Here is a 24,491-nt window from a genome sequence, read left to right on the forward strand (position 1 = left end):
ATGGAATTTCCTGACTTTTGAGTTCTCAAATGCAATGTTATTTTATCCTGGCAAAAAAAAAAAAAAACAATGTTAATGTAAGTAATAACATGCTCCTGGTGTTAGATATTCAGGCCACAATTCCAATGAGGAGTTCTGGAGGCATCTTAAGTAGGGCCAGTGCAAGGATGTTTCGCGCCCTAGGCGAAACTTCTACCTTGCGCCCTTCCCGCTCCTCGAGCCCTGCGGCAACTCCCAGTCCCCCCCCCCCGCCCTGAGGTGCCCCCCCTGTGGCAGCTCCCCACCCCAGCTCACCTCTGCTCTGCCTCCTTCCCGAGCACGCCGTCGCTGCTCCACTTCTCACGCCTCCCAGGCTTGCAAGCCTCTGAGGGAGAGAAGCAGAGCGGGGCGGCGTGCTCAGGGGAGGAGCGGAGCAGAGGTGAGCTGGAGCGCGGAGTTCCCCTGCGTGCCACACCCCCCCCCCCCGTTACTTGCTGCAGGCAGCCCTCCCCGCGCCTCCCTGCCCCAGCTCCCTCTGCTTAAATGCCGACGACAACCGGGGAGGCTGAAGCTCCGGCCACCACAGTTGCCACTGAAGAAAATGCCGCCCCCCAAATGCTAGCGCCCTAGGCGACCGCCTAGGTCACCTAATAGGTTGTGCCGGCCCTGATCTTAAGCCATGAAAGCAAAGCCAGGTTGGTTAGCTCAATTTTTTTTTAATAAAACCTTTAGTGCAGTAGAAGCCCATGGAACCAAATCCTCAGCTAGATGAAATCAGTGGATCGCCTTCATTTATATTCATGTCGTTCACTTCTGGGGACCATTAGCTCCTTTTGGTAATACTACCTGCTCCTGCTCTCTTCTGTTCCCTATAGTCAAATTATGGGTACCTTCTATGTGGGCAGGGTGAGGGAAGGGGTCTCTGGGCACTCTACCCATTTCAGGCATAAAGCACAAGGTCAGCCATAATTTGGTCCTCTGTCTCTTTTCTTTTTCTCTGGGCCCATTATATATGTATGGCCACCGATAGATTTTTTTATATTTTCTCTCTTTCTTCCTCCAGCTCTAGATATCTATCCATAGCTTCACTTAGGTGTGGAATTCAATTGGACTTTAAGGGAAGAAGTGGTGAAACCCTCCATTTCTAATTGAAGCACATTCTTCTATCTGTGAGGCTGTTTTTAAGCAGTTATATTGAAATTATTTTTCTATGTTTTTCTTACATCCGCTCCTTATTATCATTCAGTGCTAAATGATAAGAATATCAAAGGTCTATATTTTAAAGGCACCTGCAAAAGGACTTAATTCTACAATTACAAATTTATCAATGAATTTCCAGGCAGATGTGGAGATCCCTGTATTCTAAAATGCAGTTATATAGTTGGGAAAATATCAGAATGGTCGGCTTTCCCTTCTCTCCCCCACTGTCTCTTCAAGAGAAGTTAAGTTGAATGATGTCTGGGTGCTCCAAGTCCAAGCTGTGAGGCTGCAGAAGGTCTCCTTATAAAACATGCTTCTTATTTTCCTTCCCTGACAAATACTAAGTCACAGAGGCAGATGCTTTGGTCTTGACAAGATCTTTGCTTTCAACATATTCTTTTCAATGCAAATTGTTAAAATTAAGTTATAATGCTGACTTTTCCTTTTCTTCTCTCTTTTTCATTTAAAAAAAACAATATTAGATTTATTTTACCCACAGCTTGTTTTAATTTAGGAAAAGAAGTGAATTGTAGAAGTAATTGGTCAGAGAGCAGTGTTCAGGCTTTCTCCTTTGTATATGTATACTTATAATATGAAACATTGCTTTTTCCAGGGAGACAAGGAGGCTGCTTTAGGGCTACCATTTTCCCCACTCTGTGACCGCAAATCTACCATGGTGGCTCAGTCCCAAATAGGTAATGATCAGTGCTGTTTTCTTTTTCTCATAAATGTAGGAGCATGTAGTGTTGTCATCCTCCATTCTCACACTGCACACAATGTTTTCAAAAAGCTGTAGATACTACTATAAACAACACATTTCTTCCTACACATTTACTTACAGAAATCAGAGCATATTACACTAGTGACATGCTGTTGTCAAAAGGGACATTAAGCTCTTTCAACATGGCATATGAAGCATATGGGACAGTATGTTTAGTGGTTAGATCAGGGTACTGGAAATCTGCACTCTTGGGGTCCAGCTATTACTATAGACATTTTAGAATTTGGTAACGCAAAGCATTGAGAAGTTGTCACCTACTCAAAGTCACAAAGGTATTATTGCAGTAGAGATGTACCCTGTGGCTGGCCTGGGTCAGCTGACTTGGGCTATAAAATTGCAGTGTAGACATTCAGGCTCAGGCCAGGCTCTGAGACCATCCCTATCGCAGCATAGCTATACCCATAGAGTCAAGCTGGCTGGATACAAGTAACTCACTGTTTTCAAAAGGCCCTTCAAACAAGCTCCTGGCATACTCCTTTAAAGTCCTGCAATGTTCCCTTATAACGCTGTTTGACTCGATACCCCCCCCCCTCCCGCCGGGGAGCGGGGTCGAGGTGCCGGGGCTTACCCGCTCCCTGGCTGGAATGCTGGGTGGGCGGAGTGGGCAAGCCCTGGCGCCCCGACACCATTCTCCAGCTGGAACGCCCAGTGGGCGGAGCAGGGCAAGCCCCCGCACCCCAACGCTGCTACGCCCCTGCCTCAACCAAACTTTACAATCATCACTGGTGAGTGCAGTATTAAATTGTTTGCTTAAAATTATTTAAAACTTATACAGTGTAGTATATAATGTCTTTTGTCTCAGGAAAAAAATTTTCTGGAACCTAAGCTCCCCTATTTACATTAATTTTTATGGGGATATTGGAGTCATTTAACATCGTTTTGCTTAAAGTTGCATTTTTCAATAACGTAATTAGGACGTTAAGTGAGGAGTTACTGTAGGTGTTTGCCTGGTTAGGACCTATTGTGATTAGATAATAATCATTTGTATTTCAGTACCACTTAAGGGCCCCAATCAAAGATCATGATCTCATTGTATAAACACCTAAAGAAAAGATAGTATCTTCCCTGAAGAGCTTACATTCAAAGTAAAGAGCCTTAATGTGTAGCCTTGGGATAGGGAATTAGGGCCTGATTTTTCAAAGGTGAAATGCAGGCCCTTGCCTTTCCCCATCATCTGTAAAATAGGGATAAAAATAATTACTTTAAAGTTTTATGGGGCCAATAACAGGTATGAACTCTAAAAGTTTGCTGAGGAAAGTATGCCTTGAAAAGTGCCTTTCACAAATGTCAACGTGTCCCTCCCTCCCCCAAATAATCCTGGGACTGGGAGACCCTATATGTTAAGATGTCATATCCTTGAATTGAACAGTATCCTCCAGTATTATCTTGTAATTTAATACATCTCCCATTCCATTTCCAGCCAGACTCAAGTGGCAATGTACTTGAGTTTATACCTGTTGCTCACCTTTGTGCTGTGGCACATTAGTTAGAGTGTGAAATCCATAGCAAATCTCATGTTCTACCTAAATTTTGTCTGTTAAGTGCTCAGCAGAGGATAATGCCTATTCTCTCTAGCTATGTCATTCTCTACCTTGATGAGCACTTTAAAATGTAAAATACATTGTTCAGTGCTGACATCTTAGAGCTGTGGGATGAATGCTGTCTCCCAGGGATATTACTTGTTCTCTTCACTGATTTGACAGAACACTCCTACACACTGTGAAATAACACTTTACTTCCACAGAATAATAAACAGCAATTTGGAATATTGACTCATTGGCATGAGGCGCTGAATGGTAACATTGGTAGACTGACTTCTTGCCCATTGGCTCTGTCATGGCTTCCCTTTTATTCAGTAATTAATCGCAATCTCCAATGAAAAGCTTATTGTGAAATGCACAGGGTTCAGTGAAGACAGGAGTGAAAAACTGTAAATTTTAGCATTTAGTTACTTCTGTACCTCTCCAGGTGTTTTTTTGTTTTCCTCAGCAGACTAATAACTACGGAAATTACACTGAGAGAGAAAAACGATCTCAAGTATATTGAATCTGGATTGCATTTGTATTCAGAATATTATCCTGATATTAAAACCTAGAAGTCCAACTTTTTCTGACTTGATCAGACATTATGGATATCATTGGGTGACATTTCTCTTTAGAAGCAGCAAAGAGTCCTGTGGCACCTTATAGACTAACAGACGTATAGAAGCATGAGCTTTCGTGGGTGAATACCCACTTCTTCGGATGCATGTAGTGGAAATTTCCAGGGGTAGGTATGAAATTTTCACTACATGCATCCGAGGAAGAGGGTATTCACCCACGAAAGGTCATGCTCCAATACGTCTGTTAGTCTATAAGGTGCCACAGGACTCTTTACTGCTTTTACAGATCCAGACTAACACGGCCACCCCTTTGCTTTCTCTTTAGAGTTTTGCTAATCTGTGGTTTCTGAAGTTGGAGCCAGTTTGTGAATAAAGACAGAGACTAGTTGTTGGCTTTGAGACCCAGAAAAGTGTACAACCTGAATTAATCTCGTTCTGCTTTTCAGGTTTCATTGATTTCATAGTAGAGCCCACGTTTTCTCTTCTAACGGACTCAATGGAGAAAATTATTATTCCTCTTATAGAGGAAGCTTCAAAGTCTGAAAGTTCTGCCTTTGGGGCACCCAGGTTTGAACATTTTCTCCTTTTACTTTGTGTTTCTTTGTAACTAAGCATTAGCAACAGCAGCATAATTATTTTCTAATCTGTTCATATTTGCAGAAGTCTGATGTGAATAGTTATACTGTGTTACCACCTAGTGGCAATATCTTGTAATTGCAGCTGTCTACTATGTTCCTGTATGGACAAGGACACTATGTGCCTGGAAGGGCAAAAAACACAATAAAGAACAAAGTACCCACCTCTAAGGACTTGAAGTTGAATTTTCTTCTGGACATACAAAAAGAAAATGTTTGCTGGTTCTCTTCCATCATAAAAGATACTGGGCCATTTCTTCTTAAAGCAAAACCCAGGAAGTGTCTATTATCACATTTTCTTTTTAATGTGTGGATTTAACCCTTCCCTGTAGCATACCACTATAAAAACCCTGCAGTGCAATAATTCCTTAGTGTATTGGTTAGATTTGGTAGTGTCAGAATGATGTGTCTATAACTGTTTTTTTAGGTTTAACTTATTCTTTGTGCGTTTCTGTTGCGGGCAGTGTTCCCAACCACTTTGGGCAACTGTGCTAGACTAAGACATCAGTGGTGTCACCTACTATTTAACTGCTCACTTTTACTCCAATTGGAGTTCAGGCAGCTTCAACCCCCAGTTTCACATTAGTGTGCATAACTGAATAAGAGGTGAGCAGAGGCATTCTACTGGGTCTTGCACAGAGGTTCAACATTAGGCACCTGATCCTGCAGGCCTTGTTTGTACAAAACTCCCACTGACTGCAAAGGGAGATTTGCTTAAATAAGGGATGCAGAAGAAGGCCCTATAGAAGGAATGGGGAGCCTAGAATATTATACACTGAAGTCTGTACCAGCATTGATGCACATATACCAGTAGCTGGAAACCACTAATGTATGTGTAGCCCATACACCTTCTGAGTGTGGTGTTCTGTCCCATCTAGTGGCACAGAGACCACTTAAAGAGAGAGATAAAATGAGTCTTTTCTACAGCCGTAGCTAACAGTCAGTTGGTTTTTAGCTCATGCAGAGGCTCATGCAGAGGCTCATGCAACCAGAGATCCCAGGTTCGATCCCACCCGCCGACGACCGGGATCTGTCGGCATTACATATGGAGTACATTTTAAGTTGTTGACTGAAAAAAACATTAGAAATACACCATGTCCTTTCCATTTAACACCTCTGGGGCACAGGGAAGTTCTAATTTGCAGTTCCTTACACTGTACATATACTTTCAATGAAATATTACTTGTAACTGTACTTTTTCTTTGCTGGGAAAATTGGAGCCCATTTATGTGCATACAAGCATTTACTCTTTTGTGCTAAATCTTTGAGATCATATTAGGCAAGCAGTATTATGTGGAAAACAAAAACTGGTATGACATGAGTTGGGGCATGGCCACAAAATAGGCCCCACCCTTTGGTGTTAAAAGAATTAATTTTGAATATATCAATTTCTCACATGTACACACACACACACTCTCTGACCTGATGCACTAACTGTTGCGTGGCAGATAATGCCAAATTTTGATGTTAATATTTCAACTCATTTCTTAACACTTAGTCCTGCTTTACTGGTGTTTTGAAGCAGTGGGGTTGAAGGTAATGAACCAAATCCTGCCTTTAGATAACATGCACAGAGCTCCTGTGGTATGTTCGCAATTGGAGCCAACCACATGCATCTGAAAGCAGAATTTGCTCTGTCATGTATTGCTTTTCCGGCATGGATCAGCAACAGATGTCTCTCCAGAACAGCCCCACTCATTTCAAAGGGTTGAAGAGAAAGGTGCTACCAAACTTGGTATGTTAAAATTCTTTGAAGTACTTAGCCAGGAGGTTGGAGCACTGCTCCGTTTTCGTAGTAATTTCCTAAAAATGTTGCATTAAGAATTGTTCACTGGAAACAGCTTGTTTCATAAGGAAATGTGTCTTATACTTTCCTTGACTAAGGCCAGTTTTCTAGTTAGTGATTTACATATAGATCCTAAGGAATCAGTGTGAACGAGCTATTTTTATGTCATGGAGACCCTCAACTCTTTTCATAATGTAGAGTTTTCTTATTTCTCTAGCCAGCATAGCTTGGGAGCAGTAAGCAATGCTGATGTACAAAGAAGACCCAGTGTTAAAAGTACTACAAGTGCTGGAGGGACTTCCACAGACAATTCTTTAGCAACGGTAGACCTATCAAGCTTTAAGGACAACTTGGTGCAGATCATTCAAGAAAACAAAGAAAGATGGAAAGAGTTAGCTGTGCAAGGTATGATAAACCCATGGGGAATAGCCTCTAAGTTATTCCCGAAACCCTCCTCTACCTACAGCACATGTTCATTTTATCTTTCAAACCCTCTATTGATCTTTAAAAATGCATCTGGTTGTCTTACGTGCATATTTCTTATTTATAATGTTTGCACTGGTGGCTTTGCTTTTCAGCTTATTACATATGTTTGCAATTCTTTCTGTGCAATACTAATCCTGTTTGTTTGTTTTGTCCTGTGAAACACAAATAGATTTGTGTGAGCGGGGGAGGAGAAGAAATGCCAGACACTCCATAGTAAAGCACTGTGCTTCAACAGCCACTTCTTCAGAAGGTGCCATTTAGAAAAGGGCTGAGGGGGAGGGGAAATTATGCAATGTCCTACATTCAATTATAACGTTCAGACTGCTGTCCACTTTGAATACATACTGTATTAGCCAAAATCACAGGTGCAAAGTAGTCTGTGACTGCCATGGCAAGATTAAATATGAATTGGGAAGACTTTTATAAGCTGCAGTATAGGAAATGTGCTGCGTACCTTGGTACTCCATTGTCCAAAAATTTTTATTGCAAATTGTTACAACGATGTGGTTATATTCAACAGGGCCACAATGTTAATGGAAGCTTTGTGCTCAAAGTAATGGAGGATCAGGCTATAAATCTTAAGAAACTTAGAAGTTAAGATGCAGGATTAAAAGTGGCTTTGTTTGTTGTGGGAAGCAAAATGTAGTATTTCAGTCTACTTGGGATACCACTCTAAAAATCATTTAAGTGGATCTATGGATCTAAACATCTGGGCAGTCACAGAATGCACCAGACCCCAACAAGGTTGAAAAATGACCCTTTAGCTGTCTGCTGAAAGTGTAAAAAAATAAGTCACTCAGTTATAGGATTAGCCAATGGTTCTTCAGTTTTGATTAGTTGCCTTCTCCGGAATAAATGCTGTTTTGACAGATGAGCTCAAGGTGGAATTTGAATCAGACATAATGTATTTGGGCTATAGTACCTTCCTAGTACAGCTTGTCACTACAATAAGCTACGCTCCTTAGAGCCACTCTGCTGCAAGGTTATTCTGATCATAGAAAAAAGCCTCTTCATTATAAATCACTGGAGTAACAGTTCATTAAAAATAGCTAGATATGCAGAAGTCATATGTAAAAGGCTAAACAGATTTATGAATAGATTTGGCTTCTTTCAGTTGAACTGTATGCAGAATCCTCATTATGCTGTGTTTGGGGTCATCGTTCACTACTCAGTTTCATGCTGAGGTGGTTATGGTTGGTGTCTGTTTGATAATCTGATGTTTAATATATAGCATGGTCTCCCCAGTTGATAAGGTATTGTGCCCTGTTTTTGTAATCTTTTGTCCTGTCTGAGGGTTGGAAGTTTGGTTTTCTTGCTTACTTGTTTTGCTAAGCATATTTGGAATTAGATTGCATTACAGAGCTATTAAATCAGTTATTATGTTTGAGTGTTGCAGTCATTGTCTCTGTTCACCTTTTTAAAAATAAAATTAAGAAAGAATATTACAAACTATGAATGAATGAGTCATACTCAGTAAACATGTATATGGGCTTAGATTTAACATATTTTGGAGTATACCTATTACTGTTTCTGGCTGGAATTCCTCTGTGCAGAGTGGCAGCACAAGGCCTTTTTAAGGCCTGAACTGTTTAAATGGGAATTTAATGGTCTATATATCTTATGCTGGCCTTCTGCACAGAGGTGTAGTTCACTATCTAAGAATTGTAGTAGATAAATATTAAGGGTGCCCTATATAGGAGGAATGTTGTATTGGAACAGTACTTGTGCCACAACACTGAAGTCATAAAAGCCCTTAGTATTTGTAACCAAGCCTCTGAATACTCTTTTTGTGGCTTCTACCTCTGCTTTGAACAATTACATGCTTACATGTCACTACTTCTTCGGATAGGCTGAAATCGAAACCTCTCAGCTGAACACCATCTGTGCTATCATGCACTTTAATCCTTCTGAACAGAAATTGACAGTTTAGCATGCATGGTCCTTAAGCCAAGTTTACAGGGAATTTAAGTAAACTGAAATGACTCATGATATTTACTAACTACTACTATGAATAAACACCCTGCAAATGTCATCTCAATAGAGTGCTTAGTCTATTGAAATGTGTACTGGAGTTTCACTGTAACATTTGTAGAAAACATATGGGTCCGCTGAGTCTCATGTTGTGTATTGGTAGGCACAAAGTGGATACATGTTAGATGATTGAACATGATATACTTGATTCCATGATGAGGATTGGTAGCTGTTGTGACAGGCTATAGTATCCATCTGCATCTTGGAAAGGGCAAGAGGGTATCTGGGTTAGATAACCTTGGGGTTCTATACAGAAAGAGGCAAGGGTTACCCAGCAGAACTGCAAAACAGCTAGAACCTGAGTCTCCAGCCTGGAGCCACATAAAAAGGAAGTGCAAGCTAGCAGCAAGGGGAATGGGAAATGAGCATGTAATGGCTTTATTGGAGAGGTTTGGCTCCTCGCAGAGGCAGCGCTAATATCTTCAGCATAAATCTCGGGGGGAGGAGTTGGCGCTATTTTGCTTGCAGACAGTTTAAAGGCCCTATTTTCTTTCTCTTTAGAGGAGAGAAAAGGTGTTTAAAGACCATTGACCAGATTTTGCTTTATAGTCCAAATCCTTTGCACTGCTCAGGGTTATCTTCACAGCCGTAAGGGTTGGGGACTTAATGTTTTTAAAATGGAAGCTTAAATTCTGGTACACAAGTGAAAGTTACTGCAAGGGGGTTACCATTTACCGCTAGTGCTTCTCCTTGCATTTAGGTTTGGGAATCCTTTGCATCATTGGTGCATCCCTCTTGCTGCTCATTGCTCACTCTGTGATGATCTTTCTTCTGGTAACTTGGCCCTCTGGCCAGGTCACTGTTTAGTCCACCCCTTCAGGGATTATGAAGTCCTACAGGACCACTGTCCAGACACCTTCTCTGGACAATATTCAGCCCCTCCTTGGGCTATTCTTGGACAGTATCCCAGGACTTACTCTTCCCACTGGTTTTGTAGTGCTTTCCCAACCCTTTCCCAGCTGGGCTTCATTATCCGTTGGCCCTGGCCCTTCTTCTCTCCTGTGATGCCAGGTGACCTAACTGGCCTCTCAAACCCTCATTTACCTTACCAGGGCTGATGTGGGGTGCACACCCCATCTCAGGCACCAAAGAAAAGAACCAAGTCAACTTACATGGTGCTCTTGGGCCTCCAAAACCAGACTCAAAAATCTTGCAAGAACTAGCTTTCTTGTGAGACTTCTGCTTTACACAGGTTATTATATTGTTTTCCTCACTGTAGTATCTAAGCACATTCCAGTAGGGCATTAAGAGATGTAACCAACATCTGCCACATGTCATTCTTCCAATATTTTCTGCTTCTGGTTGGGCTGCAAATGTCACAAGCAGTTATAGTATCATAAAATAGTGCTTTGATGCTACTCATTTAGGCCCCAGACGAGCCCCATTGGAGTGAATGTAAGTTTGTCTGTTGACTTCAGTGCGAGTTGGGTTGGGCCCATTGTACTTGCCTGGAATCCAGAAGGACAGTTGTGTGGGGAAAAAAGAAAAAAAAAGTTAACTAAATTCCTTTCAGACTCCACGCAAGTTTGACTTGAGCTTTAGGTGACTATTCAGACGCGTCTTATTTTACCTCAACCTCGGCCTAGTTAAAGGTCTACCTGCATTCTTCAAACTTCTGCTGTTTGTGGTGTGATCTATGGCACTTTTAGATCTTATGCTGCTGTCTCTATCTCTGTTGCTTCTTGTAAAGTTCTGAGGTTGCTCTGGGTTTACTACTGAAGTTGAGTCTTATCCATATATTAACTTTAGCATGTAGTGAGGAAGGAAATACTGTCAGTAAATCACTAGCAGGCAACAGGGGTGTTCCATTGCCACTGTCCTTCTCAGCTGGATAATTTATTAGAAACCATAAAGAGCTGGATGTAAGAAGACTATATCTATTATCATGGAAGATCTGTGCTAGCAGCCATTCCTGCTGTTAGCAGAGATCTTCATACGTGCTTCCCAAGTTGACTGTGACAGTAGCACGTCTGCTGCTGAAAAGGGTCATCTGCACTCCTGCCTGTAGACTGCACACACAGGACACTGCTTTCCACACTGCCAACTCAGTTCCATGGGCTTGGGAGGAATGGCCTCTCTTAAAAATAATAACAAACAGGTACAAATTAAATAAAATTTTAAAAAAGGAAGGAAATTAAAAATTCCTGAGTAGGAGTTGAACTCTTGCCCTCTACCAGGCTGATACGTTATCTTGAAAACTATAGCACTTGCTGGGATGCAACTCTGCCCAGGTTTTGGGGCTGATAGTGTCCCTTGCGTACCTGGGCTGGGCAGAACAGAGCAGGGGATCCAGGCCCAGCGGGTGGTGGTGTTGTCATGGGCAGCTTGCATGAAGATCTATCCGTAGTCAGGGCTGCTTGCGCTGCCCCATTGTGAAGAGATAGTTACTCAGGTCTGGTCTATACTACCCACCTGAATCGGCGGGTAGAAATCGACCTCTCGGGGATCGATTTATCGCGTCCCATCGGGACGCGACAATCGATCCCCGAATCGGCGCTCTAACTCCACCAGCAGAGGTGGTAGTAAGCGCCGCCGACAAAAAGCGGCAGAAGTCGATTTTGCCGCCGTCCTCACAACGGGGTAAGTCGGCTGCAATACGTCGAATTCAGCTACGCTATTCACGTAGCTGAATTTGCGTATCTTAAATCGACTCCCCGCTGTAGTGTAGATGTACCCTAACTCTCTAGAATATTGATTCAGAGTAAACAGCTTGTGTGGAAAGCAAAGTGCTTTATCTTGCAAAGGACCCCTGTTGGTAAGGAAAGTGTTTACACACAACCTACTTAGACAATTGTTCAAGAGCTTCCTTAACAGAAGGCCCACTACATGAATGACTCTATTTTGCTAAAAGGGCCATGTCTTGTATAATTGATGGCATAGGAGCTCAGTGCTCTATAGCCTAAGGGTCTTCAACCTTTCATCACTGGAGGATTAGTGGAATGTTTTTGACGCCTTTAAGGGGATGCAGTTAACAGTGGATTATCATAATGATCAAACATCTGGGATTCTAATTTGAAAGTCCTGATGTTTAATTAATATTCCAAACCCCTAGTAACTATATAATCTGTCTTTGTTCACTTCAGCACTTTTATAATAGAGACTGTTCAATCTTGTGCATATTTCAACAGATAGCAGTGATGGCAGCTGATAATTGCAGCGGTGATACTCGATAACAATTTGACTGTAAAGACACCCCGACAAGTTTTATAGGTTGCTTCATTAGAGTAAATAATCTCTAAATTGATTTTAGGGACTGGGAGTTATTGATCTATTGAGAAAGCACGCTATAACACAAATGTTATGACAAAAGGTTAAAACTACTACATAAGATCACTCATATAATGTAGCTTTCCTCAGGACAAAGAAGTTGAAACACAGAGGTTTTCACATAAAAAGTAAATTGTAAGTTGACATTTTTCCTTTTAAGGTTTTTGGATTTAAGGCTTATTAGTAAAAACGGTCAGTGATTGGTGGAATCGGTTATTTTCAACTGAATATACAGTTCCACAAAAATAATCATATCTAGCACCTGCATAGCACTTTTCATCCATAGATCAAAAAGCACAACAGTGCTTAAGTATCATTATCTGCATCTGAAGGGAAAGATAGGTGAGGTGATATCTTTTATTGGACCAACTTCTGTTAGTGAAAGACAAGTTTTTGAGCTACACCGAGCTTGTCTCTTTCACCAATAAAAGTTGATCCAATGAAAGGTATTACCTCACCCAACTTCTGTCTCTGATATCTTGAGACCATCACTGCAAACAATTATCTGCATTGTGCAGATAGCAAACTGAGGCACAGTGAGGTTAAGCGACTTGCCTTCGGTCATATAGTGAGTCAATGGAAGAATTTGGAATAGATCCGGTTCAGTGTCTTCTCTACTGCAGCATGCACCTTCTGAATGAACTGATCAGAGTAAGGAACATGAGTGCGGCAGTACAGGGAACTTTGCACAGCTGCCAGTCTTAGTATTGTTCCTTTGCAGTGGAGGACAGAAGACTTCATTCTCCAAGGAATTCAGTCTTTTATGGACACTAAATTCACATGTTGGGCCAGATTCCCTGATGGTGTAACTCCACTCTACTCTAATTTCTTTTAAGAAACACTCCTCTGCCATGCATGCTACTGAATTGTTGGAGGTTTCAATTCATACTCCACAGTGTGTACTTCCAGTGAAGTAGTGCCTTATTTCCTACATTCCTGTACTTTAATTAAGAAAATATATTCTATAAAATATGATTATATAGAAAACAGTAGCTAGAAGACATATTATTTTAAAAGAAGGACAATGTCATTGAAATGGAAGTATCAAGACGTGATAATTGTTCACAAAAGATGTTGTATAGTAATTAGAACTGGTCAGAAAATGCTTTTCCCCCCCCCCTCACAGACAATTGGCTTTTCAGCAAAAAAAATGAAAACTGAAATATTTTGATTTTTTGAAATAATGGCATGCTGCCTCATGGGAGTTGTAACTTGGGTGCTCCGTGCTCCCATTATTCTCCATAGGGTACACAATGCATCATTGGTGAGAGAAAGTGGTGTGTCATGGGAGTTCCATGACCATCCTGTATTGTGGGAGATAAAGTCTGGTTGAGAAGCTCTGAAGGAGTCCCCGGGTGCAACCTGCACTGTGAGAAAGCTGAGCCCTCCGTCCCACCAACCTGGGCTGGTCCTCACACTGTGATGCTGATTTCAAGTTATATACCTCTGGCAGATACTGCACTTACAGAGCCATCCATGGGCAGGGACACACTCAACTGAGTTACATGAATGCTCTCCCAGCCACTCATGAACCAACAATAGAGAGACTCCAGCCAATTCCCCCCAGCTCCCCAGTCTTTTACCTCAGAACTGTACTGTCTTGCACTGGTCAGAAGCCTGGCCAGTGTAAGTTCATTATTCAATTCTCCATTCCCTCAATGTGGAGTGCACAAACACTAGCCTTTGTAAACTAAGCTGAGATTTCCCAAGCACTTCAGCCAAAACACACTGTTTTAGGTAAAATAGGTTTATTAACTACAGAAAGATGGATTTTAAGTTATTATAAGTAGCAAGCGTAGAGATCAAAGTTGGTTACGTAAGAAATAAAAATAAATGTGCAGCCTAAGTTCTACAAACTAAACACAATTTGAATCAAGCAGTGTCTTACCCTGACAGATGGTACAAGCAGGTTACAGACCCTCAATACACAGACCGGGACTACCTTCCAGTTCAAAGTCTTCGTCCCCCAGATATTCCTCCAGGTGTTGAGTCAGGGGCTGGGCTGGAGAGAGGCCAAGTGATGATGCCACTGTCTCTCGCTTATATTTTCTTCCAGCTTGCTGGAAAGATCTTTGATGTGATCCAGGGGACTGGACTAGATCAGTGGTTCTCAAAGCTGGTCCGCTGCTTGTTCAGGGAAAGCCCCTGGCGGGCCGGGCCGGTTTGTTTACCTGCCGCGTCCGCAGGTTCGGCCAATCGCAACTCCCACTGGCCACAGTTCGCCGCTCCAGGCCAATGGGGGCGGCGGTCAGCACATCCCTTGGCCCGCGCCACTTCCCGCAGCCCCCATTGGCCTGGATCGGAGAACTGCGGCCAGTGGGAGCTGCGATTGGCTGAACCTGCGGACGCAGCAGGTAAACAAACCGGCCCGGCCTGCCAGGGGCTTTCCCTGAACAAGCAGCAGACTGGCTTTGAGAACCACTGGGCTAGATGACCTCTCGAGGTCCCTTCCAGTCCTATAATTCTATGTGGGGGGTTAGGCAGCCCTAGGGTGACCAGACGTCCCGATTTTATTGGGACTGTCCCGATTTTTGCTTGTTTGTCCTGCGTCCCGACCGATGTGCGGTCAGGACACTGGACAAACAAGCAACTTTGCCCTCCCGGAAGGGCTCTCGCCCCCCCCCAACTCCGCCCCCTCCTTCCTCCATTGGCTTCCTCTCCAAATCCCCGCTCTGGCCCCGCCTCTTCCCCAAGCATGTGGCATTCCTCCTCCCTCCAAGGCTTGCTGCTGTAGTGGCGGGGCAAGCCTGGAGGGAGGGGGTGGTGGCCGGCTTCCAGTTCCTGGAGCTGATGAGTAAGGGCACCAGGCAGGCAAGGGGGGCTGGCAAGGGGACTGCTCCCCCAGGAGGTAGACAGGGGGGCTCCGGACCCTGGCAGCAGCGAGGGAGAGCGGCTCGGGGCCGCACAAGTGGCCATGTAAAGTTTATCGGCTTGGAGCGGAACCCGGCCGGTTTCTCGCCCCTGTAGGGGGGTAGCGTCCCCGCCCCATGCCAGCATGTTGCGCCGACCACCGCAGGCCAGGTAAGGAGCTAAGTTGCCCCCTCCCCCCTCGTCCTGGCTCCTCAGCTGAGCCTCCCCCCCCCCCCCCCGTCACCCTCCTGGGGGAGCAGCCCCCTTGCCAGCCCCCTTTGCCCGCCCGGTGCCCATACTCACCAGCTCCAGGAACTGGAAGCCGGTCACCACCCCCTCCCTCCAGGCTTGCGCCGGCATTCCAGCTGCAACCCTGGAGGGAGGGGGAATGCCGCTCAGCTGAGGAGCCAGGGCGAGGGGGGAGGGAGGGACTCGGCTCCTTACCTGGCCTGCAGCAGCCGGCGACACATGCTGGCGCGGGTCGGGGATGCTACCCCCTACAGGGCAGGGTGAGGAGCCGGCCGGGGTCCCCCCCCCCAGCCGATAAACTTTATGTGCTCACTTGCGCGGTCCTAAGCCGCTCTCCCCCGCCGCTGCTGGGGTCCGGAACCCCGCGCCTCTCACTCCAGCGGTTCCTTCCCCGCGGGGTGGCGGGACGTGCCGCATGTGCCTGGGGCCCTGGGGGGGGTGGGGCAGCGGCCATGGCACGGCCGGGGCCTGCTAATTCCCCCAGCACCTGCAAAACAGCTTTTTTTTTGGTAGTTTTTTTTTTTTTTTGCTCCGCCCCCCCCCTCCCCGTGTGTCCCGATACCCCCGCCCCTCCGCGTACCGATATTTCCTGTCAGTGATCTGGTCACCCAAGGCAGCCCCCATTGGTCAGGCAGTCTCCATTGCCCATGTGCTTTCTCCAAGAAGACTTTAGGATAGTGGATTGTGTGTTGATGAGCCATTAACGCTGCCTGGCTATTGATTGCTACAGTTTTGTTGTAACTGAAAGATTGGTTGTGGGTGTTCCCAACCTCGCAACATATTTCAGTAACACATAGTAATTCTTCATAACTTCACATACAATGATAGTACATACAGTCCAACAGGATATTATTGTTCAACAGATCAAGACTATGATATTTTGTACAAAATATGGCATAGTAACATCGCCATGGTGAATATGGGGGCTCCAGGGTGCTACTTTGAGGTACAGAAGCCCAGCCCATAAAAGCAAGTAGGAACATGAGGCAATCAGACTCAACTCCCATGAGACACTATAGCCACATATCCAAATGGAAAATTTTCAGCTGAAATATTTTGGTTTTCAGATGAAAACTGAAAACCGAAAGCTTTTAAATTTTTGGACATTCATTTTGGTTTAAAAAAAAATCAAAATTTTCTTCACAAAGCGGACCTTTATTGTGAAAAAATGTAGTTGGTTAAAAACCCAATTTTCTATCAAAATCAGTTTTCATGGAAAATTTTCATCAAGCAGCCCTAATAATAATCTCAGCAAAATGATTAATCTGTTATTAATGATTCTCATTTGACCATCCTCTTAGCTTGATTATGAGGAGTGTTTTTTAACATCTCTTTGCCATCCTAGAGGAAACCTGCCCTGTGTGATCTTTGCTGACAGGTTATAGACATGTCCATTGTTGTTCTGAGTGTTGTAAACCATAATTTATAGATCATTGTTATTAAACTGGAAAAATATACCATTCCATATGCATAATTATGTGGCAACGGACAACTATTTCCCAGATATGCTCCTTATTAAATATTTCTTCTACTTTCTAAATTATTATGAGCTGCTTGGGCTTTTTAATCAACTGCCACTTTAAAACTCAACAGTAAAGCAAAAATAAAAGCAGAATTAAGCCCAGCTTTCTGTGCTGAATGCCTCTGTTAATCAAGCTGCTCCTCATGCATGGGACAAGCTCCCTGTAAACATCCAAAAAACAAAGTCATTATTCTCCTCCAAAACCCTCCTCAAAACTCTCCTTTGATGTGATTCCTACAGAAAACTTGACAACAGTTAGGTTGCTGGGGTGCTGAGACCACAGCCCATCACATGGACCAATGTGTCTTCTTGTTTCCTTGTACTCACCCGGGGGTGTATTTGTATCCATTTATTGTCTTTTGTCTATGCCCAGATCGTAAACTACTTGGGACTGGGACTGGCTTTTTGTTCTGTGTCTGTACAGCATCTAGTGAAATGGGAGTCTCTGCCTGGGGTGCTAGAGTAATAAATAATAATGATAACCAAACTCGGAGGGCATTCAATACGCAAATAAGTGTTAACTAACCCTTAACAAATATTTTGTCCGTCTATGAAATCCTTGGAACTTCCAGGCTTACTGAAGGTATCCCTAAATATATAATGCTATGCTGTGACATCGAAAGCACCATGGCTTACGCAGGTTGCAGTGGAATTTATGGCATTTGTGATGTCATATACTGTGATTAAACTTGTTTCATAACCTGGAAGTGGGAAGCTATAAATAGCTATGAGATACTGACATTTATTGCTAGCATTGAAAGTGGCAGAAAGTCAGTCAGAATGACTGCACTATGATATACTTTCAGGAAATTAAGCTTGTTAGGTTAAATTCCTCTGGAATTTACTTTATGTCTTATGATTTATCCCTTGATTTTCATTTTAAGTTTGTATGAATATATAGCATATAGAATTACTTATTGGTCAGCCTACATAGAGAGAATATTATGTTATTGCTTGCAATGTCATTTCAGTGATTTCTGTCGGAAAGAATTGTTGTAGGTATTTTTCTCACCTTTCTTCATGTTTGACAGCAGTGCAAGTCAACACTTCCATCAGAATTGCTTTGATTCTGGGATAATAGGATTAGAATCTCAGTGGCAATGGAGGATGTTGCAATTTGTTAAAAAATATTATTTAATTTTTAAAGTATTTTGGCTGTGTATTTGTTAAATATGTTACGATAATAAATCACAATCTGAAAAAAAATCAATTTTTAAAACAATTTGGAAATGGGCCTTTTTTGTATACCAGATAAATTACTTGTGGACAAACTAACTACATAGAAGTGATATAGTTGTTTCCAGGGATTCTTTTTCCTTATCAGAACCAGTTTGCATGGGTGTACAGGCCCTGAATTTTGAAGAAGACTGTGTTCAAACACAGCTATTGTACCTATGTCAAATCGTTTCACCAAACCATAGACAAAGTTTGGATTTCAAGTGTTTGCACCCTTTGCAGAAATGTCATTGGAGTTTTTCTTGGAAATTTTACTAGGGATTGTCCTAGAAAATTCCCTTGTTTTGTCCAATGTTCTTTAATTAATGTGGGCCAGATTATTAAAATATAGCATGGACAAGAGCTATCTATCTATCTATCTATCTATCTATCTATCTATCTATCTATCTATCTATCTAATTTGCTCTTATCCATAACAAGTAAAAAAGTTTGCAGAAAGTATTCATTGACCATTGGCAGACATGAGGTTGTAGTTAATCAGTACTCATTCATTAACACAGAACACAATTGAATGTGGACCAGTGTCAGGTCTGTTCAAAGTTCAAGTTTCACAGACCTCCTAACCACCAGTTTCCATGGGGTTTGTGCAGACAATGGCAAGTTTTTGTGAGCCCAAAAGACAGAACTGTATGGAGAAGAGGAATATGAAGACCCTAGAGTGGAGTTGTAGGTTTCCTAAAAAAATGTTTTAGTTGGCCACGAGCTTCATGTTATCTGTCATGGAGAAGTTGAGTGGAGGTGATTCACTGTGATGTAATTTCAAGAAAAAATATGTTCATAAAAATGTCATTAATGCAAACATCTATAGCTTTTCTCTGTTCTAGTAAGACATTTGTCATATTGACAGTGATGATTCTAGTTCACAAATTTTTGACATACAGCTGTTCGGAGGCCTGCAAAAAATGTGAGCCCACGCAATGGTGATTCTAGAAAGATAAAACATAAATATGCAAGGTTTTGTAGAGACCAACTGTAAACCCGGTTCCCTTCCGATTGATAGAGGTCAGGAGGGACATTAATAGATATTGTTCATACTGAAGATAGATTTGTTTTCTCTCTCCAATTTGGTAAACTATTAGCTTTAAATTGCTTCAGTGATATTACGTAAACAAATTTCGTTATTTTAGTTTATCTATAAGTAAAGAAACAATAATTCGATTCATCAAAGATTTTATTTATTGGAGTTTTGCACTATAGAATTTTAATTATCTGTAAGTAGTTGCAGTGTAGGCTGAATCTTGATGTACTGCTTTACTGCAATTTAATTTTTTTATTTTCCCCTTATGCACTCACCAACATTTGTTAGTAGACGCTCTAATGGTACAGTAACTTGAACCAGAAATGCATCTTATACATATAAGACAATTATTCTACAGATGAGTGGTAACAAGTTTACTTCTCTCTTTCATTCACCTTCCTACAGACCTATCAGGAAAAGAAAGTAACAGAAGTAAAGCCCAAGACAGTAAAAGAGCAGATGTAGGAATACAGGAGAAAGCATCAAGACGTAGAGAAGATTTTGTACTGTCTAGTAAATCCTGTCCTGTCTCAACTCCATTACCAAATGTTCCCACTGGTTCTGTACTACAGTACCCTGATAGTAACACAGCTGAGCCAATGGAAATCAACTTTTTAGTTTATAATGCAGACTCAGAGCTTCTACAGCCACAGGACAGTGATATTATGGAGACCACAGAATCATATGGTAATCCATAGTCATTAACCACATTCCCACATGGATCGAATGCTAATAAAGCTAGAGACAGATGTTGTGTTTCTGCATAAATGTGAGTGGGTATTAGTTCCTGGAGGGATCTAGCTTCTGAAGGGAATTCATATTTTCCTATAGCTTTGCTTTAAGAGCAGAGTAGGATGCCAGATGGTCTGTAATACTTGTTGATTCTTTTGATTCCTCCACAATGATCAAGTGAGTTGACTGCTTCTACTCACTGCGAACACCAATGCAAGAATGAAGTTGCAAGATTTCAGTGAAATAGCCAAGTTACAGCCTATTTTTACCTCTGGGATTAATGACCTTCACTAAAGGATTGGGCTAAGGGTTCCTTTTGCTGTAACCAGCAATAGGTGAGTCTGCTGCCAGCTTCATTTAAGTGAAGGCCCTTGATAAAACACTGTGCAATTTAATTGAAAACCGGTTGGGATGTTTTAATATCTTATTTTCAAAACAACCCATTTTAGAGGTTGCAGTATCCTCCCTGAAAATATAGTGGGTCAGCCTACTTCTCTTGTCCTAGTACCAATGCTACCTCGGTCTTGTCTGGGTTGAGTCACCCAATAGCCCCAGTCCCAGCCCCATCCTCATTTAGAAACCACTACATCCATCATAGCACTGGGATCGGACAAGGCAGAGTCAGTGAGCTGGGTACCAGCAGCATGCAGCAGATACCACAGATCATATTTTCTTGCTAGTCCCCCAATATAATATATAGTTCTTATATAATAAAGGGATATGTTTTTAATTGTTATGGATATTTTCTATCTAGCATACAACATAACCCATGAACAGCTGAGCTATTCTATCAGCTAAGAATTCCTAGTTTTATTTCTCTCTTTCTATTCCTGTTTTGCAGAGGATTTCATAGGGAATGAACCTGCATGGAGTAAGGAGGGTCGGGACACAGAGTCAGATATACAAGAGATGAGAGACATGATACCAAGAACAAGGAGTCTGGGTCCTAATGAGAGCGATGATATCATCATTGAGGAATATATACCTGACTATCCTGAATCCCAACCATTAACCCATCCCTGTGATTACCCTGCCAAAACTTTTCAAGAACACACCACTAACTTTTCTTTTTTTCAGGCAGATTTAACTAAGAGTGACATGGAGATTTTATCACTGTGGAATGGTAATCACTATTCAGATTTCAAGACTGATTAAGCAATAGTTGTAGCATAAATCTTGGTGGAAAAAATACATGTAGCACACTCAGGCTTTGCAGGGATGGATATGCTATCAGCTTGCTCTAGGTGTCACTGAAGCCAGTGGTAGTTCTGCCATTAGTTACAGTCCCGTTCCTATCAAATTTACTGTGTAAGTTAAGTTAGCAAGTTAGCTGCTAATGGGCGACCAAGGGTAATAGTACAGTCAGAACCCAAACAATTTGTGGTGATAATCAAATAATTTTATGCTTGTTGAGATAAGAATACCAGACTTGTTCTGGCTATCAGGCTGAGCAGACATACAGTGGTTGCCACAGAAAGTCCAACATTTACCTACAGTTTTTGCTGCACAGTATCCAAAATTCCACTGTATGTTCACATTCCTAGAATTGAAAATAATAAGTTTTCCCATATTCCAATTTACCAACATCTGTTCGGCCTGGTCTATGCACAAAGTTACACCAGTGAGTGATGTTTCCCCAATTTAATTAAGGTGGCATGTGGACAATCTTAAATCGGTATAAAACTAGGTAACGTCTGTGTGCAGACAAGCCATTAGTAACAGAGGTAAACAGCCACACACTAGCTGTCCTACCATAGGCACTCACTCAACCTGTGATGAGCATGGTGTAAACATTTAGATAAATAGATAAATGATCTCAACCAGTCAGAGGCACTTTTAGAAAGAAGGGCCCAGTACAATAATAATCTAGAACAGGCCTTCAGTACTATTCAGATGAAAATGCTAATTTTCCTTTGTCAGCCCAAGTTTTGGAAGAACATAAATGACTTTTTTCCAAGACCAATTCTAAGATGCTCAATTTTTCATTGTACAGACTGAGATGTGTGAGAGTATTGGAGGTGACAATATTTCAAAAGATCTAGAGATGTGAGAATATTTCAAAAGATTTACTTCTGATGTGAACTTGAGCAGTACAGCCATCAGTTGTACCATAGCAAAATAAAATTCTGTTCTGAAGTTTTCCTGAAATACCATCTCAGGTCTGCAAAAACTGCATTTCATCTTTTTCCCGGCAGAAAACTTTCTTAACCCTGAGTAGAAAAAGTATTCCTTCTTTAGAGTAGTTGAAATTTAAATGGGAAACATCTTAAAATAATATTGGAATATAACATCCTCAAAACTAGAAATCTTAGATTAATGTGAACTTAAAAATGGAAAGTATTGAAATGTATTTTTAAGAACACTTAACCTTAACTCTGCTCCCATACTTTGTTATAAATAGGGCTGTCAATTCATCACAGTTAACTCACACAATTAACTCAAAAAAATTAATCATGATTAATCACAGTTTTAATTACACTGTTAAACAGTAGAATATCAATTGAAATGTATTAAATATTTTGGATGTTTTTCTACATTTTTAAATATATTGATTTCAATTACAACACAGAATACAAAGTGTACAATGATCACTTTATTTTATTATTTTTCATTACATATATTTGCACTGTAAAAATGATAAACAAAAGAAATAGTATTTTTCAATTCACCTCATACAAGTACAGTCATGCGATCTCTTTATTGTGAAAATGAAACTTACAAATGTAGATTTTTTTGTTACATAACTCAACTAAAAAACAAAACAATGTAAAACTTTAGAGCCTACAAGTCCACTCAGTCCTACTTCTTGTTCAGCCAATCGCAAAGAGAAACAAGTTTGTTTGCATTTACAGGAGATAATGCTGCCCACTTCTTATTTACAATGTCACCTGAAAGTGCGAACAGGCATTCGCATGGCGTTTTTGTAGCTGCATTGCAAGGTATTTATGTGCCAGATATGCTAAACATTTGTATGCCCCTTCATGCTTCGGCCACCATTCCAGAAGACATGCTTCCATGCTGATGATGCTCGTTAAATAAAAGAATAAAAGAAAGGATAATTACTTAGTGACTGAACTCCTTGGGGGGATAATTGTATGTGACCTGCTGTGTTTTACCCTCATTCTGCCATATATTTTATGTTATACTAGTCTCGGATGATGACCCAGCACATGTTGTTCATTTTAAGAACACTTTTCACTGCAAATTTGACAAAACGCAAAGAAGGTACCAATGTGAAATTTCTAAAGAGAGCTACAGCACTCGAGCCAAGGTTTAAGAATCTGAAGTGCCGTCCAAAATCTGAGAGGGACAAGGTGTGGAGCATGCTTTCAAAAGTCTTAAAAGAGCAACACTCTGATGCAGAAACTACAGAATCCGAACCACCAAAAAAGAAAATCAACTTAGATGATGAAAATGAACATGCGTCAGTCCGCACTGCTTTGGATTGTTATCAAGCAGAACCCTTCATCAGCATAAATGTATGTCCTCTGGGATGGTGGTTGAAGCATGAAGGGACATATGAATCTTTAATACATCTGGTATGTAAATATCTTGTGACCCTGGCTACAACAGTGTCATGTGAACGCCTGTTCTCACTTTCATGTGATGTAAACAAGAAGAGGGCAGCATTATCTCCTACAAATATAAACAAACTTGTTTGATCGATTGGCTGAACAAGAAGTAGGACTGAGTGGACTTGTAGGCTCTAAAGATTTATATTGTTTTGTTTTTGAATGCAGTTTTTTTGTACATAATTCTACATTTATAAGTTCAAGTTTCATGATAAAGAGATTGCACTACAGTACTTGTATTAGGTGAATTGAAAAATACTATTATGTTTTTTACAGAGCAAATATTTGTAATCAAAAATAAATATAAAGTGAGCACTGAACACTTTGTATTCTGTGTTGTAATTGAAATCAATATATTTGAAAATGTAGAAAACATCAAAAATATTTAAATAAATGGTATTCCATTATTAACAGTGCGATTAATCAAGATTATTTTTTTTAATCATGCGATTAATTGTGATTAATGTTTTTAATCACTTGACAGCCCTAGTTATAAACAGAGGATTATCTCCAGTTACTGTTTGTTCACAGTGAGGACAGGCTAAGATTGTTTGAGTGATGTTAATGGTACATACTTTCTAATAGCTTTTTTATTTTAATTTTTTAAGTATTACGTTAATTTATAATTTCCATTCTTTCCATTTTCTGTTTTGTTTTATAGTTCAAGATTCTTTTAATTCAATTTAGTGATACAACTTAAACATTCTTTTTTTGCCTTGGAATTTCCTTGACTTTCTGATAAAGTCAAGGAAAATGCTTGTAGCTCTACCATATGGAAGCATATATTCACCAGCAAGTATGATATGTAAATTAGTTTCTTTGGGACAAAAGCCGAAGATAGATTATGCCATGAATGACATCTGCTTTAATTAATACAACTTGGTAGAACTGCATGAAAATTGCTTCCAAACTACACCTACAGATTTTGTAATGTCTTTTAACGCAGCCAGTTCTGCCTAGCAGTTCTGTAGCAGGTCCCTAGAGGAAGCAATAGCTATGAAGAGATCAAAAGTCCCCTCAGAATCCAGGAGAAATTTCCTGTTTCT

At 41.2% G+C, this 24,491-nt stretch overlaps 1 protein-coding gene across 5 annotated transcripts in view; it reads left to right on the plus strand.

Annotated features, from left to right (window-relative positions):
- Positions 1 to 24,491, plus strand: part of PDE1A (phosphodiesterase 1A) — a 267,331-nt gene that overhangs the window by 227,927 nt on the left and 14,913 nt on the right. For 2 of the 5 annotated variants that reach the window (XM_054044523.1, XM_054044524.1), the window contains exons 11-15: positions 1,793 to 1,874; positions 4,508 to 4,628; positions 6,700 to 6,887; positions 19,547 to 19,828; positions 20,715 to 20,996. In XM_054044523.1, the coding sequence (XP_053900498.1) occupies positions 1,793 to 1,874; positions 4,508 to 4,628; positions 6,700 to 6,887; positions 19,547 to 19,828; positions 20,715 to 20,996 (955 nt within the window). The remainder of the gene's footprint in view (positions 1 to 1,792; positions 1,875 to 4,507; positions 4,629 to 6,699; positions 6,888 to 19,546; positions 19,829 to 20,714; positions 20,997 to 24,491) is intronic. The other 3 variants (XM_054044527.1, XM_054044526.1, XM_054044525.1) reach the window with 2 other exon arrangements.

Source organism: Malaclemys terrapin, chromosome 11 (genome assembly GCF_027887155.1).
Source record: "Malaclemys terrapin pileata isolate rMalTer1 chromosome 11, rMalTer1.hap1, whole genome shotgun sequence".
Lineage (NCBI taxonomy): Eukaryota > Metazoa > Chordata > Testudines > Emydidae > Malaclemys > Malaclemys terrapin.